This window comes from Cryptomeria japonica, chromosome 10 (assembly GCF_030272615.1).
Source record: "Cryptomeria japonica chromosome 10, Sugi_1.0, whole genome shotgun sequence".
Classification (NCBI taxonomy): Eukaryota; Viridiplantae; Streptophyta; class Pinopsida; order Cupressales; family Cupressaceae; genus Cryptomeria; species Cryptomeria japonica.
In genome coordinates, this window is record NC_081414.1 from 489,068,408 (window position 1) to 489,082,142 (window position 13,735).

General features: G+C 35.7%; 1 protein-coding gene across 2 annotated transcripts in view; it reads right to left on the reverse strand.

Annotated features, from left to right (window-relative positions):
* Positions 1–13,735, reverse strand: part of LOC131039363 (zinc finger CCCH domain-containing protein 5) — a 64,458-nt gene that overhangs the window by 35,033 nt on the left and 15,690 nt on the right. The window contains exons 4-6 of one of the 2 annotated variants that reach the window (XM_057972080.2): positions 7,142–7,300; positions 2,573–2,665; positions 2,227–2,343 (exon numbers count right to left, since the gene is read on the reverse strand). In XM_057972080.2, the coding sequence (XP_057828063.1) occupies positions 2,227–2,343; positions 2,573–2,665; positions 7,142–7,300 (369 nt within the window). The remainder of the gene's footprint in view (positions 1–2,226; positions 2,344–2,572; positions 2,666–7,141; positions 7,301–13,735) is intronic. The other variant, XM_057972081.2, reaches the window with a different exon arrangement.

Sequence of the window (13,735 nt, forward strand, 5' to 3'; positions counted from 1 at the left end):
AAATCAAATTATTATTAGTATTCATAATACAATTGATAATTACCATATTTAAGCCCAATCCCTACTTCTTTCCTAATCATCAACCCTAATAGAGGATGGGGAATAACTATGTTAAGGCACTAGAAAACCATTCTCCACAAATAGGCCCAAGGGTTTTAGGAACGCCCGTCCATATCACCTCTTCGGCTCCCTAAGGGTTTCAGGAACACCTATCCATACCACCTCTTGGGGCTCACCTACCTTGTGAGATATTAATACCGCCTTTCCCTAGCAAATCCAACCAATCCTCATGAGGGGTAATAGAGAATGATTAAGGATTAGGTCATTGACACACTAATTTCTCATGTATTATGAATGTATATGTATATATATGAAATTAAGCACAGCTCTCATATAAATCTTTTATTCCTAATAGAATTCAAATATGACATTATTGTAAATAAGCACTTAGTCCATAAGGTAAGATACAGCATACCAATCTGCTGTAACAAATAATGATTGCAAATGATTCAAACTGCTGTAATTGAAGACCTTGCTATGACCGTACTGAGTCTCCAGATGATTACATATATCATCTGATCTGCTCCTTACATGATAATCCCTTGGTTTGCTTGGAAAATCCTTTTATATCCTTCGTTAGATAGTGACCCTCCCCTATGGTTGTGACTCTTGGATGGCAACATGTCTATTGGCTACAATCGCACCTCTTTAATGTCTAACTGCCTCTTCTAATTCTAGATTGTGTTGATTCTAATTAACCCTTCATTCTATTAAGGAAAGGATCTTTCATTGATTAAGGGAGAGCATCGCTGCTAGGAGTGAAGGAAGGCGATTAATATAGTTAAAAAACCCCGATCTGTATGCAGGGATAATCACAGTTTGTTCTCAAATTAGTCTCGATCTGCACTCATCTATAATCACAATCTGCTGCTGTAGCCATGGTTTAGTGTGAGGGATAACAAATTGTGAGGTCTTACTAGGGTAAGACGATTTCTTATTGTTAACAAGGGTCATCAGATTGGGGGCATGACACCTTGCTCTCAAGGACTCTTAGTAAAGTTTTATATTTAAAAAAAAAAGGGCTGACCCATTATTTATTTGATTTGACAAGTAATTAACCCTTATTTTACATACATCACACATTCTTCCCCTCATAACTACTCACTAATCTCATTTAAAAGGAGATACACCCCAATAAATTATGCTTACTTACCCTCAAAATTATTCTCTTTAAAATTACATGCCTTACATGATAATTTGAAAAAAATTTACTCAATCTTATGTTTCGTTGCACATGCAACATTGAATTGTTTAAGAATATTTGGGGTTTTGCACACATTCCCTCAACATGCCCCCAAATAGTAAATACCCTTCAATAATAGGCTTCAACAGGGAGCTCAAGCATATTAATATGGGTGTAACTTCTCAAACCAGGAATGGAATGACCCAATAGGGCACACAGATAAAGGCAAGGCTTGCAGCAGGAACTACATCAAGGTGTTGCTATTGATATGTGCCTGTCCAGCAGCAGAAATTGAACGTGTTCTCTTTCAGCACATTTTTAAGGAAAAAACTCACAGTATTCCAGACCATTCTAGGCTTTCCCCTGTTTCCTTGTACTGGTTTATTTCTTCTGCAATTACAATTATTTGCATCGTATTTGTGCTGTAAATTAACTGGTATGTCTGTTTATAAATCCTGATTTTATTTCTTCCTAGTCCCCTTCCTTCCCAGGAATGTGATCTTAGTCCCCAGTTTCTGTTTTCATCTTTTTTATCAGAGTACAGCCATGTGCTAATTATTTTTAAAAAAATACTCTTTCTAATATTATTTGTATTCTTCAAAACAAAAGCTATAGTTGAAAGGGAAAAATCATAGGACATTTATTGACAAAATATAAAAATTGCCAAAATTGGACTTAACGAACAAGATAGCACTAAAATCTGCATCATGCAGTTGCAGAGAATGAAATGCTTTGAAAAATTTGAATTTAACAGAGGCAGATTCAAGTGGTAACTGCAGGCAAATAAAGCAACAAATCTAGAGGTTCCAAGCATTGCAGGGGCAACCATCCAACCAGGATTCAAGATTGACATGAACACAAAACAATCCTAGCAAGCACTTGAAGACTTCAATTCTTTATGATAACACTTCGACTCACAAATGGCCTAACAACACCCAAGCATGCCACTAGAAATATTACTGCCCCGTGAGTCTATCACATACCTGCTTTCCGGCAAAGAAGCGGCCATTTATGGCATTATATGCAGAAACTGCAGACAATAGAGACTGATAGTGCACATAGACATTCCCACGAAGATGGGATGAGCCATTTTTGCAAACCTAGATGGTCAAAAAGATTAGTCCTTCACAATTCTAGTTTCCAAATATCAAACTGAAATTACAAATCATGTGACAACTAATAAAGTTAAACAGTTCTGTATGTAAGAAACACAATTCCAAATGTGGCAAAAAAATAGTTTGTGTTACCAGTATAGTATGTATGCAAGCATTTTGCAGGCAAAAAACATGCTTCGTAAAAAATGTCAAAAGAGTAAAAAGGAAATCTTACCTTGAAATTAACAAGCTCTCCAAACTTCAAAAATTCTGTGTGTACATCTTCATAAAATTCCTCATAATGATGGACCACCTCTTCATCTGTATACTGCAGCATGTTCACAGCAACAATATTTGAAGTGAAAATAATCAATCAAAGGATCATATTCAAAATAATATTCAGAAATGTATTTCACAAATTAAAAACTAGCATACCACACACCAAGAGATATCACTGTTGGCACATTTATTCACTATTTAAGAAGTTTTTTTTTTTATTTGCTTGAGTGCTATATTATAGTTTTAGTTTTTTTTAGATAAATGTCAGTTACGTTCTGTTAACATGCTCACAGCAATACACTCAATCCCTTTCTGATACTGTAATTACACCTCTCGGCATAATAAAATAAAATAACTCATCAACAAATAAAAACTAAACTAGCTCTTCAAATGAAAATGAGTAAACAATATAAAATATCTTAAATGCATCTACACTCCAAGAGATACCACTATTGAGTTACTTTTTTTACTTGGAAGTTCTTTTCAAACTTTGGAACTATTTACAAATCATTTTATTTTTTTACATTGTTCAGATTATTTTTATTTGAAGAGCTAATTTTAATTATGGTTTATTGTATTCACTCTATGTTCCATGGCATTTCTGGGATGGGGAAGGCACATTTCAGGGACAGCAGTCTGAGGGCCATTTTTGGGGGGCAGCATATATATATCTATATTTATGCTGTTAAAATGATGTTAGATGATGTCTGCAGAAGCCCACATGCCAAAGAAAATTGTTTGTCTGCATGTCTCACACAATACCACAGTCTACCAGACCATGGCCAATGAACCTTTAATATCTTTTGGAACTGATAATCATTACTCTAAAACCATATTGAGAGTTTTAAGTCAGAGACTTTTTTGAACAATGAAATCCGAAATCCAAATTATTGTTGTTAGTGTTAACTGTTATATAGTTTATATCATTAGCTATAAATCTAAATCATGATATATTTATTGATGTTATACTACTGCTGTTGCTGTCACTGCTGTCAAGATTAATTTAATTGCTGTTATACTGCTGTCATGCTTAATTCAATTGCTGTTATACTGTTGTCATGATATATATAGCAGTCCTTTTTTGATGTTATAAATGATCTTACATCTGGCCATCCCCAGGACAGTTGAGGGACATCTCAGACATCCCTGCCAGCCATCTTGGGGATGGCCAAATGTCCCCACAATTTTGAAACATTTCGAAGATTTGAAGACTTTTAGGGATGTCCCCTGCCGGAAACAAAACACCATTGAGGACCGGAATGGGGTTTGATGTTAGGGAAACATCCCCATGGAACACAGTATATACTAAGTTATTTTATTTATTAACATTTATTATTTAAAAGATATCCTACAGTAATTTCAAATAAATTATTTACTGCATATTTAATCATATAGTTATTTTTAAGTGTTATCTACTATTTTATTTACTAAAGTGCAAAGTTATTTATTGTTTTATTTACTAAAGTACTTATTATCTAATTAAAATAATATTATATAGAGTTCTTAATTTTTTTATATCCATCATATATTTTATTTGTTGTGTTTGATTATTTTATTTGAGAGCTTTTTTTAATAACTTTTGTTAACACACTCATGCCATTGTCCTCCACCCCTTACTGCCAATGTAGTTATGCCTCTCAATGTTGGAGGTATCACAAGATATATGCAGATGTTGAATGCCCTCTTTGAGATAAGAGGCAACTGGCCACAAAAACAATCAAATCCTATATTCCAGATTTTCTTATTGGTATTGTTAGTTTCTTTTTGAAAAAGTACTAAAGTATCATTGAGTTGCACAATATTTAAATTACACAAAGTTATCGCTCAAAGTGGATTTCACAACAAGAAACATGTACGATTATTTAGAACTTCAGAATTTGTCCAGTATATTCAAGACTTCTTCTAAGCAGCTACACTCAGTCAGATTTCTTCCAAGTAAAATACACTAATGTCTCCGATGTGCTACTTAATGCTTAGTAGACAACAGACTCAAACTTCTTTTGAAATATAAATTAAATGACTACCTACTAGCCTAACTGACATGCATAACGCCCATCTAGTGGAATACTCTTTCCCTTATGATGCTAGAGTTATTTCCAGAAAATACTATGTCAAATAAAATATAGAATGAAATTAAAAGAGAATGCAGGTAACCATATTCAATAACCTTGTGCCTTTGGAATTTAAATGTTGGTTTCTTTCATTTTGAATACCTGTTTGCTTCCAATCAAGTACAACCTCTGATGTAGCTAGTTGGAACTTTTTGGAACGTCAAACATGCAAGCATACACTGCCTAGTATGCCATCTCAATAACATCCATTTTTTGGCCTTCCCAAGACCAAAAAGTTAAGGATCTGCCTTTCTTCTAGAATAGCTAAACATTATTAAATTCAAAGTTCAACAATAGCTTCATATCTGAAGAAATCAATTTAGAAGAATCTGGAAAAATCTCCCCAGAGAAATGATTTACATTTAGTTCAGTGCACAATCAATGAAATAGAATTTCTTGACAGCTTTCATTGATGGAGAGAATTATTAAAAAAGTATAAAAAATAAACCATTTGTCTAAACATTCAATAAGCCTACAACATAAAAAGCTCAATAAACCTCAGAAACCTCAGCATTTACATTGCTTAAAACTCCCTTCCCTAAGTATTTACAATTAGGATATGTGTCTGCATCTCCAGCCTTGGCCAGTGCCAACAACCATGAATCTGCTTTGCACCGAACCACGAAATGGATTTCTGGAAAGATATGTCAGGGGAAAGAGACTTCACAGGTATTAACCGTAGACAAACAAATATGTTGGGATGCAAAAAAATGGCAAGCTCATGAGATTTATGTATTGGTTTACAATTACTACATGTGTCAATAATAAATTAAATCTAATACAACTGCCAACCAATATGCATAATTATTACTACTTGAAATTTCTATCCATGAATTAAATAAAACATGTCTTCTTTAGCAAGTTGATAGCTGAAGTTACTGGTTGTCTACACCAATATGATTATAAGTATTCTATGACCTTAGTAATAGTAGTTTAAAGGTCGATCCTTAACTTTGATGATAATTCACCATCTGAATCTTTTCATAGAGCAGAGCCTACTATTCAGGCAACATTGAATGTTATATCACTTGAGATTCAATTGGGATTGCCTTCTTTAGAAATTCATTGTTGTAATTGCAGGATACCTACACCAATATAATTGTAAGTATTTTTAGCCTTCACAATAGTAGTTGCAGGGTCAAAAAATTCTTCAGCTTTGATGCTATTATTCAACATCTGAGTCACTTCATAAAACAAAGCTTGCTGCTTGAGCAACATATTGGTTGAGGTTAAATTGGGAATCATTTCCATCTCAACCAGAAGACTAATCGCCTATCATACGACTTTTATAATCTAAAGGAAGCTTCATCTAAACAGCAGCAAAGATTAAAAGAAAAGTTTGAATCATTTGACATCAAATTATCTATCGCTAATTTGTAAACTTTCCATACATGTTATTAGACCTTTTCATATTTATATTTTTTCTTTCTATATGTAATGAACCCAACATATCTCACAACGAGAAAGAAATAAAATTTCAGGAAAGAATAAAGAATATCAGTGATAATATCCATGCGTAAAATTATAAAGCATATTTAAGATAATATCCATGCAAATAAAGGATAAGTTTACATGATATAGAAATATAATATTTCATGCAAATACAACGTAAGTTTGCATTATATAAATCCAAATTTGTTCTCATTTAGTTAGTTGCATTTAATCAGAGATAACGTCCAGTTAACTAGGGAATTAGAACAAATAAAACACACAAAGGCTCAAGATAGGTTTGTTACACAATTTTTCAGGTTGCTTTTTTATCAAGTGAAGGGCAGGTAAAGATTAGTTATTTTCAGGAGAATGTTTCCTTGCCTAGCTTATTGTAACAAGGACATGATTATTTGGAATGTAATTGTGTGAATTAGCAGTTAATTAACTACCACTTTTCTTCAAAAGTGGGAGTGGCTCACATGTAAGCTTGGACTGTTCTGGTTATTGGTCATAGTCAGAATAGAGTTATTCCTAGTAAAAGGTTCATTAATATTCAGTACAGACAGACTACATTTCCAGAATTTATAATTTCATTTCAGACTCATCCAGGCTGAAAGAATCACATTTCCTATAAAGACTTCTACAAATACTGAAATGGCATGTAGGACAACTGAAGTATGCATTGAATGATACTATTTTCTTATGAAAATAACTTAGTAAAAGGTTTAATTCTTAAAACCGCTTCATTTCACATATCAGATATTCATATTTTGTACACAGATTTCTTCTCCAGATTTTAATAAATTTCAGTTTAGATTTATCTAGGCTCATAGCACCATATTTCCTACAAAGACTTCTACAGATACTGCATTGGCAGAGGAAGGCTGAATTATGTATTTAATATGAGTATTTTCTTAGGAGAATGTAGAATGAAAAACTTGAACATGATAGAACACGTTAACCCACACAATAATATTACAGACCTCAAGTCCTTCCTCTTGCTCCCACGTGAGACCTGGACCATTGTACATATTTTTCATGAGTAACGTACAAGATTTGTCAGGATAAAAATGAGCTCTGCTGCATCGAGCTCCAAATCGACAAGCTCCAGTTTTAACATGAAAGGGACAGTGAGTCTTATCCTGAAGAATTAAATATCATTAGAATCAGAAATACTAACCTGAAAAGTACAAAATAGAGCCCCACAAACTTTAGTGTATAGCAATATGTAAAAATAACAACAGCAAAGAAATCTGAAATTAGGAATGAGTAAAATCGCCAAGTTTAGCTCACAGAAAGAAAATATATATATATAGGGCCTTGAATTCACTACAATACTGAAAGGTAAGGGAGGAAAGAAATTGGAAACTAAATCCAACAAACAACTATATTTTATAAAGCCTTGACCACCAAAAAAGTGTAAAAAGAACATAAATAAATCAAGAATAAGCGAAAATTCTGCTGCTAAACCAATATTTGCAAACTCACATAGGATCATTGTAGCATTCCATTTACGCAGCATTAGCATGGTATTGTAAAAGCATCTAATTGGAATTCAATTAGCTAGGTTCAAAATGGGGTAAACGGGTAAACTTGGTAAAAACTCAGGAATTAAATAACAATGTACTCGTTATAAGAACAGAAATAAAAATTAATTTTGCTACTTCATGTCATATATAGTGTGTATGGATAAAAACATATGTTGGAGAAGTGAAGCATTGGAAGGGCCACTATCAAGAGAGAGGAGGCCGATGGTTTGCAGGATCACCATCATTCTCTGCAATTGAATATCATTGCTGGTGTCTCTGAGTACATGTTAACAGTCTTTTTGCAGGTGGATAGGGTTTTCTGAGCCACCTTTTTGCTTGGCAGCTGTTTATCTGGTATGGGCAAGACTGTCCGCTCCAGCATCTGCAGGTATCTCTTCTGGTTTGTGGAGTTCAGGGCCCTTTAAAACAAATCCAAAGTGAAATCATTAAGGATATGACGGAATCCTGAAGCAAGAAACTAGATGTCACCCACTTATAAAAGATGATTTTGTTAAGAGAAAGGGTAAGTTCCCAAAGGTGAGATTTGACAAAAAAATATTCAGGACTATGACAAACTGGTAGACTGTGGATTGATTTGTAGTCTCTATCCATCTTCAAAGAGCATTCAACCATCGACCAGAAACAATGGGCTTCCCCAGTATTTGTTTTTCTGGGAGGGGTATTTCTTGGGTTATTTTCCACTAGCCAAACGACAATGAAACGGTTTTTAATAAAGGATTGTGATTAATGGCAAGAAGCAGCCCATTTATGAAATACTGGGATGCCAATTTTGACTCGCGGGAAGAGGTACCAAACCCCATTCATTTGTGTAAGGTAACCACACTTTCCTATTCAGTTAGGGGCACTCTTGGCAAGTTTGTTGCATAAATAACTTCTCAACAGAGTCTTACACATTCACTCAACTATATATGAAAATTGATGTAACAGAGGGTCTTCTTGATTGCATTGAAACAGAACCTCAAGAACAAAATTGGAAACAGGATCTAGAATATAAGTGCATTCCTTTTATACTAAGTTACCGATTCGGATACAGATACGGATACGGAATCAGGTACAGGTACGTCCGTACACACACACACACACACACACACACACACACACACACACACACACACACACATATGTATATGTATATGTATATGTATATGTATGTATACATATGTATATTATGTATATATATGTATCTATATACATATACATATACATAAACATATACATATACATATGGGCAAAATTAAGGTGTAGATGTTAAAAAAATATTTTAAAAAGTGTTTTTTAATTGTTTTTTGCATCTTTATGACCTGTGGGCCCTGTTTTTGGGAACCCACGGGCCTTGGTTCTCTTGGGTCCGCCTAGGTTCCCCGCGGATTCCTCCCGGGTTCTTCCCAGCCACCTGGGAAGGACCCGGGAGGAACCCAAGCAGAATCAGGCTTGGACCAGGACCGGGGCAGAATCAGAACCCGGACCCAGAGATTTTTGAAAAGAATCGGTATCTTAGCGTTTTATATGCTCACACTATCATGACTATGGACATTTCTTCCACAACTATCCCAAAGCCCAATCAGAGGCCAAGGAAAAACTCAAAACCAACAAAAAGGATCTGTTGCTAATAAAAGACAAAAGGAGGCTGATGGTATAGTGCCTACTCAAAATAAATCTGTTGCTTTAGAAGATGAACATAATGAAGGAATAACACTTAAATCTGGTGTGGAGAGCAGTGGAAGAAGCTTAGATGTAAATTCTAGTGAGGAAGAAGATTGTGAGACAATGAAGTAGACTTACGAAATCAATAATTTAAGTAAAGAAATGGAAATGTTTCAGGAAGTGGATAGCGGAACAGAGAAGGGTGTGAGAATTGACGATGTTATTTCAGAAGGGAGGATGATAAAGCCAATAAGGTTATAACTGATTTTGTCATTTTGATGTCGTAATTGCAAATACCCCTAGAGGTTTACTGTCTCTAGGGCGATTAAATTCCCAGATTGATTGTCACATTTCTATTAAGACAGGTCATCCTTCAAGATCACAGGCACTTCAGTTAATGTCACAAAAAACAATAGAGGAAGAATCTTAGAAACAGATACCTAAAAATTTTTACAAACATGAATCAGCTAGGCCAGGGAACGAACAAATTTCTTTGGAAACCCCAGGAGGGAAGAATAAGATGGATGTGCCTCGCAACCTTAAAAAATGATTATTTCTCTTGGAATCTATGAGGCTCAGATTCGATCCATGTTACTCTTCAAGGTAAAAATCTTGATTTGCAGCCTCATATTGTTTTTTCTTCATGAAATGAAACTTTCAAAGGATGCCATGTTACAATTGAAAGATCCATGGAATAATAATGTGTTTGGGGTTGAATGCATTGGCTCTAGATCTATGATTTCAATGCAATGTCAAACTTCTAAAAATCATTCACTTCACAAATGTTTAGGGACTGGTCCTTATCTACACTCCTTGGCTAAAGAGAGTTGGCAAAAATTTGGTGGGATGGGTGCACTCACAGGCCAGAAATTTGGGTTGTGGGCGGTGATTTCAATTTGACTCAGAGATTAGAAGAGAGAAAGAAATGGGAATTGTTTATTTGGATCAAAATTCTCAATTTTTGTTGGATTTATGGAAAAAATGAATTCTTGTTAATATCATCCTCAAAGGTGGTATTTTCACTTGGACAAACAAAAGGAAAGGAAACTTGTTGATTATGCAGAGATTAGATGAATTTCTTGTTGATGAATCTTTGCTAGGACAAATCCTTCATTTTGCCTGGGAACAGATCTGATCATGCTCCTATTCTCCTACAACTTCAGGGCTTTGAACTTCCCAAGGTTGGAGCATGAGAATTTTGATGATGATATCAAAAAGTGGTGGAATGAGATCAAAGTAGAAGGGACTTGAAAGTATAAGTTCCATGCCAAATTGAAATATACTTAAAGCAAGAGAAAAGAGTAGCAAAGGAGCACCATGAAATATGAGTGTGAGCTGAAACAAACAAATTGCAAAAGACTAAAGTGATAAGTATTATGGCACAAATTGGCTTAGAATTTTATGCTAGCTGAGCTAAGAAAATAATTTGTTTTCTAAGTTGGCGAAGTTAGAGGAAGAGGAAAATTTCTTAATGCATCTTAGATCTAGAGTTCTCTAGGTAAAGCAAGGTGATGCTAACTATAAATTTCTTCACTAGTAGTGGTGGCACATAAGATGAGAAATATAATTTCTATTATAAAAAAGATAAGGTGAAGAATATCTTACTGAGGGCTACTCTATATGAGAAAGGCTATGAAGGACTATTTTCAGACTCGTCTTTTTGAGGAAGATTGTGACACAGTTTAATGTTCCCATTTAGGAACAATGCGAACTTTGGCCAATTTTCTTAATGACTAAGTAAACGAAACAGATATTCATAAAGATTTGTATTGAAATATACAAATGGATATATATGTCTCTATTTATTATATTGATAGCTTAGTAAAGAATGTGGAGTTCAATCAATATCACTTCCAAATGTTCTTATGGTGACAGAAATCTGAATTTATTATAGAATCGGCAATTCTACTTCAAGTAAGAGGCCTGATAGGTTTCCTTATAACCTGTTGTGACGTATTCACACATCGCCCCATTGCAAATGGGGACCCCTGCTTTTTTGGCTTGGCTTTCTAGGTCTTTTAGGGTTTTGTCTATTAGCCTTTGCATGATGAGTGCTGTCAGGGGGATCGCTGGATAGCAGGCTCTGCTTGAGCTAGGTTGAGTCAGTAGATGCTCCAGGTTAGGGTTTCTTTGAAAGTCTTCCTTAGGGCTTGGTTTTGCTCTTGTTGCTAATTATGTCTTGCTTGGTGAGTGAGTATCATCCTTGAAGGTCCGAGCTAGGTCAAGTTGGTGAGTGATGAAGTCTGGAATGTCATCCTGATCTTCAAATGCCCTGAAATTTGGCTGTCTGGAATGTCCTGATCCTAAAATTTGACTAAAGTCTGGAAAACTAAAGAATCCTCCAAAAACTAGAATTTGCATTATAACTCCTGAAGGTCCGAAACCACTCTCAAACATCCTAACAGTATATATGGAATATAACTTAAAGTATAAGAAAGAAGAAAGATATAAGGAAATGTCACTTATACTTAAATGTTATATTCCATAAAATGATCCTGACGGAGAGGCTAAAATGTCAAATTTCGCTCCTGACCCTTCCAAAGGTTCCAGAGCGAATTTCAATTTCGCTCCTGACCCTTCCAAAGGGTCCAGAGCGAAAATTCACCAAGGACTCGAGATCTCACCTAAGTCAAAGAGTGGTTGAGCGAACGGGCAAGGATATAGAAGGAAATGGATCTAGGATCAAGTCTAAGACAAAGTCAAGTCAGTTTGAAGGTGAATTGAGCCTAGAACAGGAATTTCGCTCCTGATCCTTCCAAAGGGTCCAGAGCGAATTCCTCTACAAGACACTCCACCTTGACCCAAACTATAAGCTAACCCATTCCTAGGTTTGAATGAAGGAAAAGGCCCTTGTTTAAATGAAGAAATGTGAAAATGAAGCCAGGACTTGAGCTCAAAGAGAAATTTCACTCCTGACCCTTCCAGAGGGTCCAGAGCGAAATTCTTGGAAGACCCCTTTTTCTTCCTTGTTTGCACTGAAAGTCTTGTTCCTTGATCATAGTGGGGGTAGACGGATATGTTCGTGCCTTAGAGAGTGACTAAAAGAGATGAAGTTAAGGATTTTGGCCTAAAATAGGAATTTCGCTCCTGACCCTTCCAAAGGGTCCAGAGCGAAATTCTTCATAAGCCTCATTTTCGTCCTTGTTTAGACTACCAACCTTGTTCCTTAGGCGAAAAGAGATGAAATTTTACCTTGCAAAGAAGATTGGGATTGAAAGAATGATGATTTTGGTCTAAAACAAGATTTTCGCTCCTGACCCTTCCAAAGGGTCCAAAGCGAAAATCCTTATAAACCTCAAATTCTCACTTGTCAAGACTAATTTCCTAGTTTCTAAGGCATGTGTGGAAGTGTTAGACATATTTTTGCCTAAGGAAATGACCAGAGGTGGAGGAAATGGAGGATTTTAGCCTAAAACAAGATTTTCGCTCCTGACCCTTCCAAAGGGTCCAAAGCGAAAATCCTTATAAACCTCAAATTCTCACTTGTCAAGACTAATTTCCTAGTTTCTAAGGCATGTGTGGAAGTGTTAGACATATTTTTGCCTAAGGAAATGACTAGAGGTGGAGGAAATGGAGGATTTTAGCCTAAAACAAGATTTTCGCTCCTGACCCTTCCAAAGGGTCCAGAGAGAAATTCTTGAAAACACTCATTTTCCCTTTGCCAAAGTCAGGACCAAGATGGAGATGCAAGAAGAGCGACCTATGTTTGCCTCCCAAAGAAGATTTAAGTTGGAAAAATCAAGAATCAAGGTCAAAAACATGATTTTCGCTCCTGACCCTTCCAAAGGGTCCAGAGCGAAAATCCTTATAGCTCTTGTTTTCTTCCTTGTTTTGGCTTGGTGTTGACATGATGGAGTATGAATGGGTATGTTGTTGCCTTGAGAGGGAGTTGGATGCTTTGGATGATCAAGATTTTGCCTAAGAGATGACTTTCGCTCCTGACCCTTCCAAAGCGTCTAGAGCGAAATTCACTATAAACCTCATTTGCTACCTTGAATGGGCTTAAAACCTTGTTCCTTAAGTGGAAAATGATCTATGTTTGCTCCCAAAACAAGATTGAAGTTTGAAAAACGAACAATCTAGCCCAAATCATGATTTTCGCTCCTGACCCTTCCAGAGGGTCCAGAGCGAAAATCTACCTAGGACTCATTTCCTCCCTAGTTGGACCAAATTTTGATTTGCAAGGCATCTTGAAAAGAAGAATGGACATGTTTTGCCTTTGGAAATGTTTGAAAACATTGAAAAATGTAGGGTTTTAGCCAAGAAAGGTGAATTTCGCTCCTGACCCTTCCAAAGGGTCTAGAGCGAAATTCCTTACACACCTATTTTTTGACCTTGCTCAGACCACAAACCTTGTCCCTTGGGTGAAGAATAATGTTTAGT